Source organism: Haliaeetus leucocephalus, unplaced genomic scaffold (assembly GCF_000737465.1).
Source record: "Haliaeetus leucocephalus isolate CR32 unplaced genomic scaffold, Haliaeetus_leucocephalus-4.0 Scaffold339, whole genome shotgun sequence".
Taxonomy (NCBI): Eukaryota; Metazoa; Chordata; class Aves; order Accipitriformes; family Accipitridae; genus Haliaeetus; species Haliaeetus leucocephalus.
In genome coordinates, this window is record NW_010972775.1 from 9,606,936 (window position 1) to 9,622,956 (window position 16,021).

General features: G+C 35.3%; 1 protein-coding gene across 1 annotated transcript in view; it reads left to right on the forward strand.

Annotated features, from left to right (window-relative positions):
- Positions 1-16,021, forward strand: part of WDR72 (WD repeat domain 72) — a 118,330-nt gene that overhangs the window by 10,673 nt on the left and 91,636 nt on the right. Inside the window, exons 7-12 of the mRNA XM_010571812.1 lie at positions 1,321-1,466; positions 1,822-1,918; positions 4,849-4,990; positions 5,482-5,724; positions 6,269-6,489; positions 7,848-8,043. Of these exons, the coding sequence (XP_010570114.1) occupies positions 1,321-1,466; positions 1,822-1,918; positions 4,849-4,990; positions 5,482-5,724; positions 6,269-6,489; positions 7,848-8,043 (1,045 nt within the window). The remainder of the gene's footprint in view (positions 1-1,320; positions 1,467-1,821; positions 1,919-4,848; positions 4,991-5,481; positions 5,725-6,268; positions 6,490-7,847; positions 8,044-16,021) is intronic.

Consider the following 16,021-nt stretch of genomic DNA (forward strand, 5'->3'; position numbering starts at 1 on the left):
CTCAGTACCAGGGGCCTTTGTTCTATCAGAGCCAATAGCCTGGGTTCTGCTAATAGAAGCCACCAAAACTAAAGACCCCAGACTATATAACTTTTCATTGTAGCAGTAAGAAAATAAATGCATTGTGTAATTACTGAAACTGTTATTAGTTTATTTTAAATTTTAGTTAAACTGAACTTTATTGTAAAAATTCTGTATTTTTTTTTCCCAGTGTTATGACATTCATCTTAAAATAATCCTGAGCTATTAGTGCGACATATGTACCTGATCCAAACGCCTCTGCTGGGGGGGGATTGGGGAGCGGTGGTGCAGAAATTTCACATACACTTGAAGTCAGCTTTGAATAATACAATTGTAGGGTATCCTTGAGATTCTCTTCGGCTATTTAAATAAGTCTGTACAAAAGTATTTATAAAGAAATTCCATGTATAGAATGAATAGGCTTTTCAGGGGAAAAAAAAAATCTGTGTAACATATATTGTTTTCTATTCATTTCTATAATGTTTTTCTACAAGAGGTGCATGTTTCTTGTAGTATATCTACTTGAAGCAGTAAGATATAAGTATTCAAATGCATAATAGTGTTATAAATACATAAGTCACAATGGATTTTCAACTTCTAAGTTTCAATGAATATACAGCTTTAAAATGCGTTTAAAAACAAAAATGTGGCTATGAATACTCTCTCCATGAGGCCACTAGGAATGTGAACAAGCAGACAATATCCTAGGTTGCCCTAGTCGTATCCTGTTTCAGCTTAAAATGGTGAAGGTCAGAGGAAGCTAAGAAGTCATAATTTTCTTGCAAGCAAAGGGGATTATATGTTCTTTGCTTTCAAATAATTTGAAAAAAATCTCTGCTGCTCCCCAAAGAGGTAAAGAGAAAATCTGCTTTAAGATATGTGCTGTGATTATGCCAGCAGATCATCTTTTAAAGAATAGACAGAAGCATTTATAGCTTCTATCAAAGTCTTCAGTGTCATATTTATATGCTAAATTCATTATCTACCTCTTTATAAGAAATTAATAGTCCAGTAAATATTAATAATGAATGCAAGGCAAAACAAAGTAAATCCCATCCAAAATCCCCCAATATAACAGAAGGCTCTAATGCTGTTTTTTTTATTGTCGGTTTCTTTATCTTCAAAATACATGGTTTGATTCTGACTTTGTGGTAGTTTGATAGTATGAAGACTGCTTTGGCTTTAAAGGAGGTAGTCAAGCTAATGTTCTACTTATTGATCTATTGCCCCAACCCAGCGTGAATTAAAATGAATGTTTCAGTACTGTTTGTTTATATTTTATTGTTTTTCTGAGCTTAGGTCTATGATTACTGTGATTTTGCCTTGCTTTGTACTGAGTTCTGTAAAAGTGGTCAGTGCTTTGCTGGTGGAGAAGTACTAGCAGCTTACAGACTTATCATCTGGACAGAAGATGGCCACAGTTACATCTACCAGCTGCTAAACAGGTGGGCTCAGATGGGAAATTCACACAAAAAGTTCAGGTACAAGATGAACTTTGGGAGGTTTATTATGGAAAATCTCTGCATGTTGCAAATGATCAAAAACCAGAACAAAACCACTTTGGCACTCAAAGATTTACCCTGAGTTTGACAGCCCTCAGTCTTTGTTTGACACAGCAGGAGACATAGGAATAAGATTAGCTGTGTAGAACTTGGGCAGCTGGTCCTGTGATTTCAAAAAGTAGCTTGTAATTACTTATTCGGTAACTTTTAATTGAACTTGTGAATCTTGAATGTTACTGTTCTGCTTTCTAAAAAATATGACTTTCTAAAGCTTTTAATTTTTTTCCACATTATGCAGCGGGCTTTCTAAAAGCACATATCCTGCTGATGGGAAGGTGCTGAAAGAAACTGTTTATCCTCATTTACTCTGCATCACTGGTGTGAAGGAAAATAAGGTAAATTCATAAAGGTTTACAGTGAGCTTCAAAAGTTCATTCATTATTTGTTTGCAATTACCTGAATGATACCTAAAAAAATTGCTGAATTCATCAACAAATTTAATTGTTCTATGAAAACAGTGAGTAAGACTTATTCCTTAATTTTAAAATTTTACTTACAAACTTGGAGATGCTCATAGCATATTTTTGTCTTAAATTCTGGCAATATTTACCTTTTTCACAGGGGAAAAAAATTCCTGTTTTTTCAGCTATAGATAGGCTAATTGTTGAAGTGAATTTTTTCTTTCTAATTTTGGCAAAAAAAGGGAGGGCTTTTTTTAAGTTAAAGGTGGTCTAAAATAGGTTTTACTTCCAAATATGTAAAAAAAAAAAACCCAAAACCAAAAACCACAAAATGCAAAACAAACAAGAAAAAGGCCAACCCACAATCAAAATGTAAGTTGCTTAGTTCTTGTTTTATTAATATATGTATGTTTTGGTGTAACTACATAAATAGATTGTTTCCTATGTGTACCAATCCTAAATTGAAGGGAATTGAAGCTGTGACATTTTATCCAGAATACTGTTATCTTGAGCCTTCAGAGGCATAATCACATGCCAAACTTCTTAGACTGTGAGCAGACTGACAGTACCCACAGTGCATAAAATTAGACACATGTGACTCTTCAGAACCATGGTCTCGGCTTGAAGAAGCCTCTAAGGTTAAGAAAAGAGGAAGCTAAAAAAGTAAGTGAAGTAAGTGATCTTTATAATTCTGATTGAGAATTCATGTTTAGCAGAGCATGTCACACCAGTTTCAAATTTAGAAGTTACTGCTTAGACAGAGTAGTTTAAGTCACTCAGCTATGCTGGAAAAACTGCATCTTGACTCACTTTGAGTAGTTCTTTGTGTAATGACAAAGAAACAGGTAAGGAGAAACAGTTGATTTAAAAAGTAGAAAATTGATTAGAATCAGGAAGTAGGAAAAAAATCAGATCTGTGGCAGGGGTTCTTACTTTGGCAAAAATGGAACCAGAACAAATGTAACAATTTTCTGTGTAGCTTTGGTTCTAGTTTTGTTGCTAACTCTCATTGCTACTATTGTTTATGAAATAGTAATCGTTGGAAGATGAGGATTTAATTCCTGCTTGCAGTTGGATTAGTTTTCGATGTGTATTTGAATGAGAGTTCAAGCAGGTCTTCAAAGATTTTCTGGAGATATGCAAGGGAGACATGCTTTGATTTGTACAAGACTAGAAACACTGTCAAATATATACCTACATGAGGTTTTCTAGTGTTCTTTTTACTTTCTGTTGACAACTATAGGCTCTTAGAAAGCATTTTTGTCGCATACTCTTGCAATGCCTGACAGATTTAATTGTAAGTTGAAGGGCAATAGCACAAGCCATTCAGCTTTTTCCCCAAATGCTCTGATCTAAAATCAGATAGGATAACTACTGAAGGATGCCAAGAAGTGAGATGATATGAGGGAAAAGAAATAGCCAAAACATATGGCTTAGCAAATAATAGGATTACAGTAGTGGTAGGAAGCTCATATATGCTTCCCCCAAAACATATGCATTTTTTTAAATAATGTCACCTGCCCTTTTCTAATCTCTGCTTTAATATTCACCTTACTACCTGAATAATTTTTATAGGAGACTTGAGACAACTGCATGTGTGATGATGTGTTTTGATCTCCATTTTTGATTATAAACTGAACCACATTACAGTACAATTGCTTATTGTGGAATCTACTCCCAAACTTCAATGTTGTAAATAAAATGTATCCAACGTATGGGCATGTTATTAAAATGTCTTGAAGGAGCAAGCAGTGAAGCTGTGTCTACACTATCAAAGCAAAGTTGATGCATGGAACAAACCAGTTTGTGCTGATGACATTTCATCCACACTATCTACAGGACAGGGTGTGCTTCTGGGTTTTTTTGGTGTGGGTGTGTTTGTGTGCTCCTGCACACATCTCCCAGTTTAATGCAAAAAGAATCCTGATTTGGTGCTCCAAGACAGCTCCACAACACAAACCTAAGCATTCACTTCCAAAGTACGCACCTGGTGTAAACTCAAACATACTAATGTAGACATGCCTGGAGATGCCTAATTTCTTTACTTTTGCAAGAGTTTTGAGCAACTAGAAGCTTCCCCTTAGACACCTCACCTGTTTCTAATAGTTTGATATTTGAGAATGAAGCTTATGTTACAACTAAACAGGATGTTATTGGCAAGTTACCAATAGATTATCGTGTAGTTTGGCTGTTACTGATTTGGTGATATAGAATTATCTGTGGTGTTATACCTACAGGCAAAGAAAAGCTATAGACTTTTAGTCTTCATGGGAGAATAAAAACATGGTGTTTGAGAAAACATACTGCAGTAAGTGTACTGCACTGACTAAATGAAACTAGGTAGATGTCACTAAGTCTGTTTATCAATGATATTATAGCTCTGTAGTGTCTAACTTTTTCCAGATGAGTGAATGATAGTGTTATAGACTGTTACCTATGTAAAAGCATAGTTCTTACCTTTCATTAGTTGTAGTAATTTAAGCTATCATGATTGAAACTCTACTGAATTTGTTTTCATGTGAAGATTATCAATGCTGCCTTTTTTTTTTAATATGTTGGTGATACTATTGATAGGTTCTCTATTAGAGACAGTAAACTTAGGGACCTCTCCCATTCCACTCTTCCATTTGGGATGTAGGCTTAGCCAAGGATACTGGCAAAGCAGAGGTGATCTTTAAGAGGCTTGCACCGGGCAGAGTAGACCTGGTCTGAGCAGAACTTAGTGACAGGTGAGGGTTCAACCTTTTTGTTTTGTATTTCTACATCTTTTTTTTTACATTAAAACTTTCAATTTGCAATTAATTATTACATTATTTTATCACCTCTTTCATATCAGAATATTGATTTACTTTTGGTTTTGGCAGAGTTTTCCTTTTGTCATGGGCTTCATGAATGAAAGAAAGGAGCCGTTCTATAAGGTTCTTTTTTCTGGTGAAGCTTCAGGAAGGATCACTTTATGGCATGTTCCTGATGTCCCTGTGTCAACATTTGACGGTTCACCAAAAGGTTTGGCAATTCTGTGCCCTTGATGCTCTCTCTTTCATTATGTCTTTAAGGCAATTTTCATGAAAACTTACTTGTGAAAATATTTTCACACTGGAAAGTGATGCTCATTCATTCATTGTGTGGTGATTGCCTGTAGTTAGAAGCAGCAAGACACTGAGATGAGTGTCTAGAAATTCTTCACGGAACTGAACATATAAATGTTCCTATTTCTTTACCATCTGTCCATAAATGCTTCTCTGCCAAATATCATGAACATTTACTTAGTTGGTCCTGCTTATGGTTGTTCATAAGGAGGCATAAAAGAAAGGATTTATTGGGATGTGATCTGGTGTTGAAATAGCAACTGCTGACTTTCCATCCCTAGGCTGCAGAAAGGATAAGTTAGGGGAAGTGATGAAGAGATGAAAACACATATTTTTATTTGTTTGGACTTCTATTTTAGTTTGAATAAAAAAATAAAGAATTCCTGACTTTTTCCCCCCACCCTCTAGAGATCCCAATTACAGCAACATGGACTCTTCAGGACAATTTTGATAACCATTCAATGTCAGAGGGCATTATTGCTCATCTTGGTACATCTAAAGATGGAATCGAAAGTGCAGTTGTCAGTTCCTCTGTATACATACCCAGTCTCGATAAGCTCGTGTGTGGATGTGAAAACGGGAAAATTTTTGTAACACTAGGTTTAAAAACTGCAAGAGCAAGACTTTTAGAAAACATCTCTCTGCTGAAAGGTAAGTTTTAACAATTTTGTTCAAATTCATCTCAATAAAGCACAGAAGTCTGCATAGTTCTGACATCCCCCTCCAGTGAATCCCTATAGAAATTCTCTGAAAAATAGGGGTGATGGGCAGGGATTGAATGAGGAAAATGGAAGATTATGATATTCTTTCTCCCTCTGTAGCTGATCTATCAGACAGTAGCTTAGTACTACCAAGGTGCTTTGCGCTGTTAAGAGTCCTGGAATGGCTGTGGGGATGACGTCACCTGAAAGTTAGATATGTGGGATGTCACGATATGGGCAGTAGTAATCTTTGTCATTTTCCCTCTAAAAGATCATTCTGCTGAAGGAATAAAGAGGATACATCTTGGTAGATGAAGCGCAGAGTGCAGACCTTTGTCTCCCCCTTTTAGGAACATGTCCAGAATTCTTTGATCCCCTGTAATGGATTGTTGTATTTAGTCTTTTGAATCTCCTGACTTTTATCAAATGTACTGTAAAATATGGAACCCCTATTCTTAAAGAACAGAAATAATTTAGGTACCATCTTGTTTCAGATAACCTACCTTATAAGGTTCTGAATGGTCATAGTAGCAGAGTCACTTGTTTACTTTATCCACATGATAAATCAGTAAGATTTGATCCAAGCTGGCTGTTATCAGGGGGCCAGGATTCTTTCGTGATCTGCTGGGATATATTTACTGGAGGCATCTTACACCAATTTAGTCTGCAGTCTGGTCCGGTGACAGAGCTATTGCGATCTCCAGAAAACTACAGAGTAAGTAAAAGCATAATAAATGATGTCTCCAAAAAAACCCCACAACTCTATATACATGTGTGTGTACATATATATGAGAGAAAAAACTATCTGGCAATACTTTTATGCTGCAGCACTTTTTCCTTAATTTGCATTCACTTAATTGTCATCTTTGGAAGTTGCTTTTAATTTCAGGAGGTTGATTTCTTGTTAGACTGTAACTTAAGTGATTCAGAAAAATGACCCTAAACTAGTGACATTAAATTGAAGCTCTTAATGTTCTATTCACCGTTTTTATTAACATGATTATCAGTTTATATGTTCATCTGATTATCTCCTAACTTCTGAAGTTGAAAAGTGTAATCAGTAAGGCTAGGGATTTGAACATAGTAAGATAAGGTTTGGACCAATAGTATTTCAGTTTAAATGTGTATGCTTGATTTTGGTTCCTGACACATCCTTGTGGTCCTTTGCATGTATGCTTTTGTGTTTTGAGATTTAGAATAATTTCATATATTCTCTTTTGAAGTGAATTTTGAAGTAAAAAATTTAGAAGATGGTTTACTGTACTGAATGCTCTATGAAATTTTGTTGAACAAATTCTGTCCCCATTGTATCCCATGGGTCTGGGATTTCTTCTTTTTCCTCTTAAAAAGCCTGTGAAGACATATTTGATACTTATGGTTGACTCGGATTTCACTTACATGCTAATGTTACGTAGTCCAAAAGATGTTTTGCAATGGCATAAGTTCTTAATGCTTGTAAGGCTCCCTTTAGCCCTTTTTCTGGAAACTAGGTAGGATTTAATGCCTGCTTGGGTGGTGTTTCAGTTTTCTTCATGGGGCTGAATTTTTCCATACTGTGAATTCCTTCGTGTGTCACCAAAAATTGCTTGCAGGAAGGGAAGACCTTGGAGAATCAGATCCATACAGTGTGAAATGAAATCGTAACATACCCAATTTTTTGTTAGAAATACATTGCCCTTGGCTTTTGTGTCATAAGACCTGACGTAATTTTATATCACACAAACAGCAGTTTGGTTTAAGGTAATTTTTCACTACTTTTCTAGGACAACTGCTACTGTATATTTGGCTATATAATTGCTGCTTTGATAGGCAAGTATTGTGAATAAATGGTATTTAAATTATTTTTTAAAAAAATTGAAAAAATCAGTGAAAACTTTGTTTTCCTGTCAGGAGATCACTTGTTTTTAACAGGCTAGCATATACAAGTCGGAGAAGTAGGCTGAAATGAAACATGATTTTCTAAAATTAGTATGTTTTGGGAAAGAAATCACTGGACAACTTTTACCAGGCTTGTTAAAATGATGTGGTTATGACTCTGATTACAGTGAACCTAAAGTTCCTTCTGTTTTGCAGTTAAAAGACCACAGCATAGTGTGCTGTGTGTGCAGTGATCACTCAGTAGCAATTCTACACCTTCAGAAGAGAGTATGTCTCCTACATGCCAGAAAGCATCTGTTTCCTGTGAAGAAGGTAAAATTTGACCTTGTTGAAAATCTGCTAATTGTTGGATGTGAAGACGATTCAGTTTATATTTGGGAAATTGAAACAGGTAATAACACAGAGAGATTTTTTTGTTCACTTTCCTGAAGTCTTGTTTCTGTTATGTGGTGTTATACAAACGTAATTTATAGAAGACCAAAGCAGAAAAATTAACACATTAAATATATTAGAGAGTTTAAACGTTTATCTAAACAAGCAAGAAATAAAATTTTCATATGGTTCAAGGTATGTCACTAATAAAATATAATAGTCAAAGTCAGATCCTGACAATTGGATGATTAGCTGATGTTGCAGTGAATTGAGTAGAATATTTCTGGAAGCTATAAATGAAATGTAAGTTATTCTCTTCAGTTACTAAAAAGAATGAAATTTTCAGTCCTAACAATCCCAAGTTAGAGCATGAAGTTCTGCTTTCTTCAGCAAAATCATAATCTGAGAAACCTTTTGAGTTAATTGATAATCAGTTAATAGTGGAAGATAATTGCAAAGCTCACAAATGTGTAGTCAGGAAAACTAAATCTCAGTGTTTCAGGTTAAACCGTAAATTCCCAGGTGATTTGAGAGTGTAATGCTGATTCACAAGGGTAATAAATGTAGTTGTTCGAACTTTGACAGACGGAACTATTAGAAGCTGTAATGGTACTAGAGATTACAATACAGTGTTTTCATGTGATTGAGCTATGTGTCCTGGGAGGGAGGAAGTGCATAATGAGTTTAGAACCACTGAAATGCACAGCATATTAATACTGTATGAAAACACAGTTTTACTAATGTAACACCAAGTTATTACACTGTCTAGGCTGTCTGCTTTGGAGAAGTCATCCCTTGTTGTAAAGTACAAAATATCTGTGTTTAACGAAGGACTTGGCAAAATGAGTACAGCACAAATTACAAGCCTTTTGTGTTAGTAAGCTATATAGTATCATTAAGCTGGCATAGGAAATGTCTTCTGGTACTTTTTTCCCAAATGTACTGAGTTGCTGCTTTACACTGCTGGTTTTTTCCTACAGCTACTGAAAAACCATGAAGTTCTTCTATGAAGTTCTCATATTTTTGCATTGTATTTTGAGATTTAAAAGTTTTTTGATCTTTTTGTTCAAAAACATTAATAAAAATTAAGAAGAGAAGGTGTGACCTTAGGAGACTGTTGGATTGTATATAGTGTTATACTTTTTTTGTCTTATTGTCCTGAGTGTCTATACGATGGTTTTGCTTAGAATTTTAGCTTTAGTTGCACTGCTGGGAAAAGCAATGCAAGGTATGATTTTCAAAAGTAAATATTAGACTCTGAGTTAGGGTACTCTAAACTTGTTATCCTTTTATTTGTTTTTGTTTCCTGTATAACTTTGAATTCTGTTTTCTGATAAATATCTAAGATGCTTCTTATGTGTGCTCTCCTATTTATGTAGATGCATGATATTACAGTTTTAGGTGCGTTTTCCCCAGTCAGGAGGGGGAATGGGTTCTACCCATCTGCTCAGTCCTCTTTCTGGAGGGTTTGTGGAACAGTACTGTCTTGGGATCCTTCTTCCTCTCTTGTTATTTCTCTGATACTTTCATTTTACTAGTCTCGTCAACATATTTGCAGTATTGCAAATTGTTACTTCCCTCTCCTCTTTTTTTTTCTCCCTCTAAAAGGAAGATTGTTTCTTCTCCAATGTGTTCTTTTCTGTTCCTGAAGTTACTACTATATCTCATGATTATTTCTGCCTTGTAATGGCAGCATGCACTTTTTCTATGCAAATGATATTTGTTAGCAGTAAAAGCTTTAAGGTCTATCTGCCCCATACTTTAGCATAAAGTAAATAAAACAGCAAAAATGAGAAATTAATTTGATTTTTATCATTGCCTAACTGCTTGTTTTGTAGCGATTGCCAGAAAGTCACCTTTACTAGTGGTAAAGTCTTAAATGTAGAATGGAAAGATATTGTACTAGATCCCTGTTGTAACTAAGAGAAACTAGAGCAGGCATCTAAATTTTCAGGAATCATTAATAAATACACACTTTTTTTATGGAGAAGTTTGTAAAGATGCTAACACTTTCCAGCTGTTCTATCTATATCTTCGTTGCTTTTTTAAAACTAATGTTGAAAACAGTTGAGAAGTTTATGAGGGGAAGTATTGATATAGAATGTCTTCCTTTTTTTTCCACAGCTAAAAAAGGACACTTCTCAAAAACATGTAACTGTAGGCAAGCTGTTTCCTAAGTCCATACCAATTTGAGTGAGACATCCTTGAAGGCCATTGTACCTAAATGTTTATAAGCCTTTCTTAGAGTCATTTTTTAACCAAAGGATTAGTGTGCATTTGAAACTCTGCAATAAAATTGAGTAAATAAATGTACCAAAGGACCACAGGATATTTTGTTTCCTTATAAATCTGTTGTCGTCACTATAACTGATTTGCATCAGCTTTTTTCTATCAGAAGTTAATCACTTTGTTTAAAGAAGGAAATAGATGAGATATTAAACCCCTAAAACACTGATGTTGAGCATGCAATGATTATTTTTCATACATACTTTCATGATACATTTGTTATGGATCCATCATAGTCTGTGCTGTTATGATATTTGTAGGATACAGTGTAGCAGCCCCTCAGGTGCTCCTGTGATGTGAATTAAGGTTAAAGCTTACAAGGTGGTGAGTTTCTCTTGACAAGACACTGGATTCTAAGGGGACTTGGACCCCATAGTATGTCAATGCAACACTTAATTGCCTTCTTAAAAAACCAAACAGAAACAACCCCCCCAAAACTTTAAGCCAAAATAACTATGCTAATGATGTGAGAGAGTACAACTTAACCCATCATAGCACAAAAAGTTAATTTAGAAGTTTAATTATTAACAAAGCATATTTCTTCATGATGCTGCTACAGCTCTGGAAATAAACCAGTTCATATCAAGGCATATCTTTAGTAGTGCTTGTGTTACACACTAGTGTCTGCAAGAGGATAGTGGTGTACAAAAGAATTGTTCTTATGCACTAAGAAGGGGGATTATGTTTTGTACTTAAGTTTCACACTGAAGATAAATATTACATCTTTATTTTCTTTGGTTTAGATTTTTCGTTCAAAGTATGTATTCTGGTAAAAATTTTGAAGCTTAAGTATATCCCACATCTAAAAAAAAAATTGTCCAAGTTCCCAGCTTTTTACTTTTTCAGCTTTTCAGCACTCTTATTACTTCATGGAATGTATACTATTAATTAGAAATAGTGCTGACAGGTCATAGGTATTCCAAACTCCTGTGACTAAGTAAATAATTGCTAAATAATTCCCTCTGTCATTTTTTAAATTGAAACTTTTGGATGTTGATTTAAAGAAGTCATCTATGTAGGCCTGAGAAAAGGCAGTTCCATGTGTGCTGTTAGAGGAGGCCAGGTCTGCACTGCTCAGGTATCTTGCAGGATTAAGTGGTACTTAGGCAGTGTATGCCTTTGAATTAACTCCTGACAGTGGGGATACTTTTATCCCCACAGTGTGATGCAGTGAGGTTCTTATGATAGTTTAAGAAACAAAACCCATTCTTTCCTAGATTTCTGAACAGTAAATATTGTGGAGTGAATTCAGTGCTGCTGCTCTGCGTGCTTAACAACATGGAAAATGACTTTGACTCATTAATACTGTGAAGGTGCTAGGCCAAAATGCAAATTGCTGTACTCAGCAATGTAAGAACTAATAGTTTCTATCACCGTACAATGCCCAAGGCAGCCCAAAAGTAAAAGGTCTGGAGACAGAATTACATCTCGGATGCAACTTTATTTAGTACAGCTAGATAACTTCACACTAAAGTATAGTGAATTCCTTGTAAATCAGTGAGATTTAATAGCATAGGGCTGTAATGGTACCATAGAGACAAAAATCAGAGTGTATTTTAACTGTCACTCCTTTAGCTGTAAAAAAGCTGCCTATTTCAAAATGAAAGAGGAAGTGAAATTGATGCCACTGCTTATGTATATCACGTTTAGAAAGGGTACAGATGGTTAAAAGTGTGGGGGTTTTAATTGCTTTTTCTGTATCTTTTGTTGCTAGTATCAAGCAAGAATGAGAACTACAATCACCACTTCTTAAGGAATAGCAGGAACACAAGAAAGGATGGGGTTATTTGCTACATTAACAATTAACAAATTAATTTTTTTTCATTCCTGTTATGCATTGGTAACTAAAAGATGTCATCTAGGGTGAATACCTGGGACAGCCTACTATGATATAATGTGGTTGGTTTAATGTTGAATTATATCTGTATTGCAGGAGAACATGAGAGGTCGTGGTGTTGATCCTTGAAATTGGCCTGACCTACATCAAGAGCTATGTAGATACTTCAGTGCCACTCAGGCAGCCAAAGCATTGTTCAGATGTACAGGAAAGATGTATATAGCATCACAGACAAATATCTGCAGAAATACAGCAACATTTCATTATGATTTTAATCTGTTGGCAAGTGAATAGGCAGCCATGCATAGTACCACTTGCCTATGCAGTTACCTGTGAGCATGTTCCCTGACCTGTTAAATAGGATAAAATCGAAGTGGTAGCCTTGTGCTTGGATTCCATTACAGAAATGGACGTAAGATAAAAGTTTTTGTTGTTCTATAGTCAAAAAGTATTTTTCTTTTTCTTCTGGCTATGCAGTTAGCTTTGGGACTGAGGCTGGGTTTTTTTTAGTGAATGTAGAGGACCTGATTTTGTGTCAGACTTGTATATCACTGTTTGTAGTTTAAAAAATATCTGAGCAGTGTTACTGTACTATAGTTAATGGATAACTGGGAAAACAGCCAGTCTGTTTATAATTCCAGGCTGTGGATTAAGGAATTTCCATGAATATTTCAATATTTACACTGTTGTGGAGTCAGCAATAATTCTGTTGAATTTGACAGATGACTTTACAAAAGTTTAGGGCCATCTAGTACCTGTGACCATCCTTCAGTTATACCAATTTAGCTCCAAAACTGTCCTTCCACCAGGTAATTAAGAGGATAACCCCTTAAACAGATGAAAGACTTCATTATGCATAAGAGTTCATAGTCCAGTTTCTTATGATAGAGGCTGACATGCTTTCAAAAAGCATTCTGAAGTTTTTAAAATATTTAAGTTGTCTTTTAGCAGGCTTTCATAATAGGTTTTTTTATACTCTGTGGGTTGGGAGAAACACTGTCACACAGATTAAATTCTAAGCCAGTACTACTTCATGTACAACTTGTACCCTATTTTCATGAGATTGCCAAAGATACCCTATTTTATGTGGTCAATGGAAAGTTGCCTGAGTACAATGGGCTGCCTTTATTCCAAACAAATAGGCATTTCAGCATAGTTTCTGCTGAAATGTGTTAAATACCAAGAGTATAGTTGACTTTAAGTGGAATTTACCTTATCTAACTTGAGACTTCTATCTGTATTTAAGATGTCTACCTATGAGCTAGTAGTTCATGTTTTTGTACTGAGCAGGAGGAATTAGGAATAAGTAAAAGTCTGTATCTTTTCCCCACTGACTACAAGGGCAGTCTAAATTGGGGGGGGGGGAAGCAAAGCTAATTGCCTGCTGCTATTACATGTCTAGAATAAGATAAATTGAATCCTGTCCCTTTAGTCCTTTGGTTTACGAAACAAAGTAAAACTATTTTATTCTAAGTTTAAATGTTATTGCATGGGTATGTGGGTAGTGATATAGAAAACAATACAGAAACCATGAACTAATATCTGTGTAGTTTTATGTATTTTGCCTAAATTGTAATACATGGGTATGACAAATTTCCATCACAGTGGAATATCTTTCTGTGACAGTAAATATTGATCTAATAATACATTTGGAATATTAATATAGCATGTGTACAGGATATGTTCCAAACTCGTGTGCTAGAAGACAAATATGAAAATCAATACTAAATTTTTTTCTAATTAAAGTGCAGAATATTTCTTCCAATAGCCACCACTTGAAATCTACTTCAGTAAGGAAATCGGCTGTTATCTATATTGCTTTTACATTTTTCTAAACAGTTGGTATCTTTGCTTTTTTTGAAAAGGTAAATATCAGTACGATAAGATGTAGTAATAAAAGGATCAGTGTTTTTTTTTCCTTGGTGTGTACCGCATATGACAGCATGTCTACTGAGCCACATTTCTAATATGTATTGAGAGTGAGGAAAGAATGGGTAGACTTTAAAGAGCAATATTCTGTGCTCAGAGTTAGCAATCTTCATTTATCAGAGGTAGATTTAGTCTTTCAATTAGTACTGGTTTAATATGAATTTATTCCTTGAAGTTCATCATGCCTTGCAGAATGAGTCATATACCAATTTCCTATTTTCTTTTGCCTTGCAAGTCTTGTTCTGTTTTATTATTTTGACATGCTTAGTGTGAGTTTAAAAATGGAATAACATCACTTAATAAAACTTTATTCAATTATAATAATAATACACATTTAACTATACATTTGCTACATTGTATCTTTCATATTGTCATGGTTTAACTCCAGCTGGCAACTAAGCACCATGCAGCTGCTCGTTCCACTCCCTGCCACCCAGTAGGATGGGGGAGAGAATTGAAAAAAAGTAAAACTTGTGGGTTGAGATAAAGACAGTTTAATAGCACAGAAAGGAAGAAAATAATTGTAACAATAACAAAATGACAATAATAATAAAAGGATAGGAATATAGAAAATAAGTAATGCACAATGCAATTGCTTGCCACTTGCTGACTGATGCCCAGTTAGTTCCCAAGCAGCAATCCATGTCTGCCAGCCAACTTCCCCACACACACACACTTTATATACTGGGCATGATTTCACATGTATGGACTATTGCTTTGGCCAGTTAAGGTCAGGTGTCCTGGCTATGTCCCCTCCCAACTTCTTGTGCCCCTTCAGCCTTCTTGCTGGCTGGGCTTGAGAAGCTGAAAAATCCTTGACTTAGTCTAAACACTACTTAAACACAACAAAACATCAGTGTGTTATCAACCTTATTCTCCTAGTAAATCCAAAACAACACTATCAGCTACTAGAAAGAAAATTAACTCTATCTCATCTGAAACCATGACATACACTTAGGAGATATGTGTCTGAAGGAAAAGAAGTTTATGAAGTGAAGCTTTGAAAAGTTCAGAGATGTTAAAGTTAAGACCATTTGTGCAAATCTAATTAGATTTGTGCAATTTTGCATTTAGTTTTCTTTCCATGTACCTCTGATCTCTTGAGGGCAATTACTAAATAGGTATCTGTATAATATTTTTTATCCCTACTGTTTAATGTGTATTGCTTTCCCTATTTGTGCCCTATTTGAATTCTTTTCTGAATATAATACTTCTAATTGTATTTTGCATGTTAGTTATCACAGTATCTGAGTGCTTATTAACTATTTCTGCCATTTTCCTGTTAAGTGCAGAAGCATTATAATTGTCTTGGTTTCTACCTTCTACATCTAAGCAAAGCAGGAATCCTAAAAATGATGGTGCTTTCTACAGAATTATTCTCAGAACACTCTAGTTGTTATATAATTTTTAAAAACATGTTTTAATGTATACAATGCACCAAAGACTTGCGTTAAAGTGTGTACTATCCCAATTCAGAGATTTTCTTTGCTATTGCTACCTGTCTTTGCAAACTTAGTATTATGTTGATACTTAGACATAGTTTTCTACCTGTGTATATCTTGGGGTTTTTTGATAGAGGTAAGTGAAAGACTATCACTTTCATTCACTGTGATAAGATTGACTCTATGTCATTGTGGTGGGTTGACCCTGGCTGGATGTCAGGTGCCCACCAAAGCTCCTCTGCCTCCCCCCGCTCCCCTCAGCTGGACAGGGGAGAGAAAATATAACAAAGGGCTCATGGGCCAAAATAAGGACAGGGAGAGATCATTCAACCAATTACAGTCACAAGCAAAACAGACTCAACTTGGGGAAAATTAACTTAATTTATTGCCAATCAAACCAGAATAGGGTAATCGGAAATAAAACCAAATCTTAAAACACCTTCTCCTCCACCCCTCCCTTCTTCCTGGGCACAGCTTCACTCCTGAATTCTCTACCTACCCAC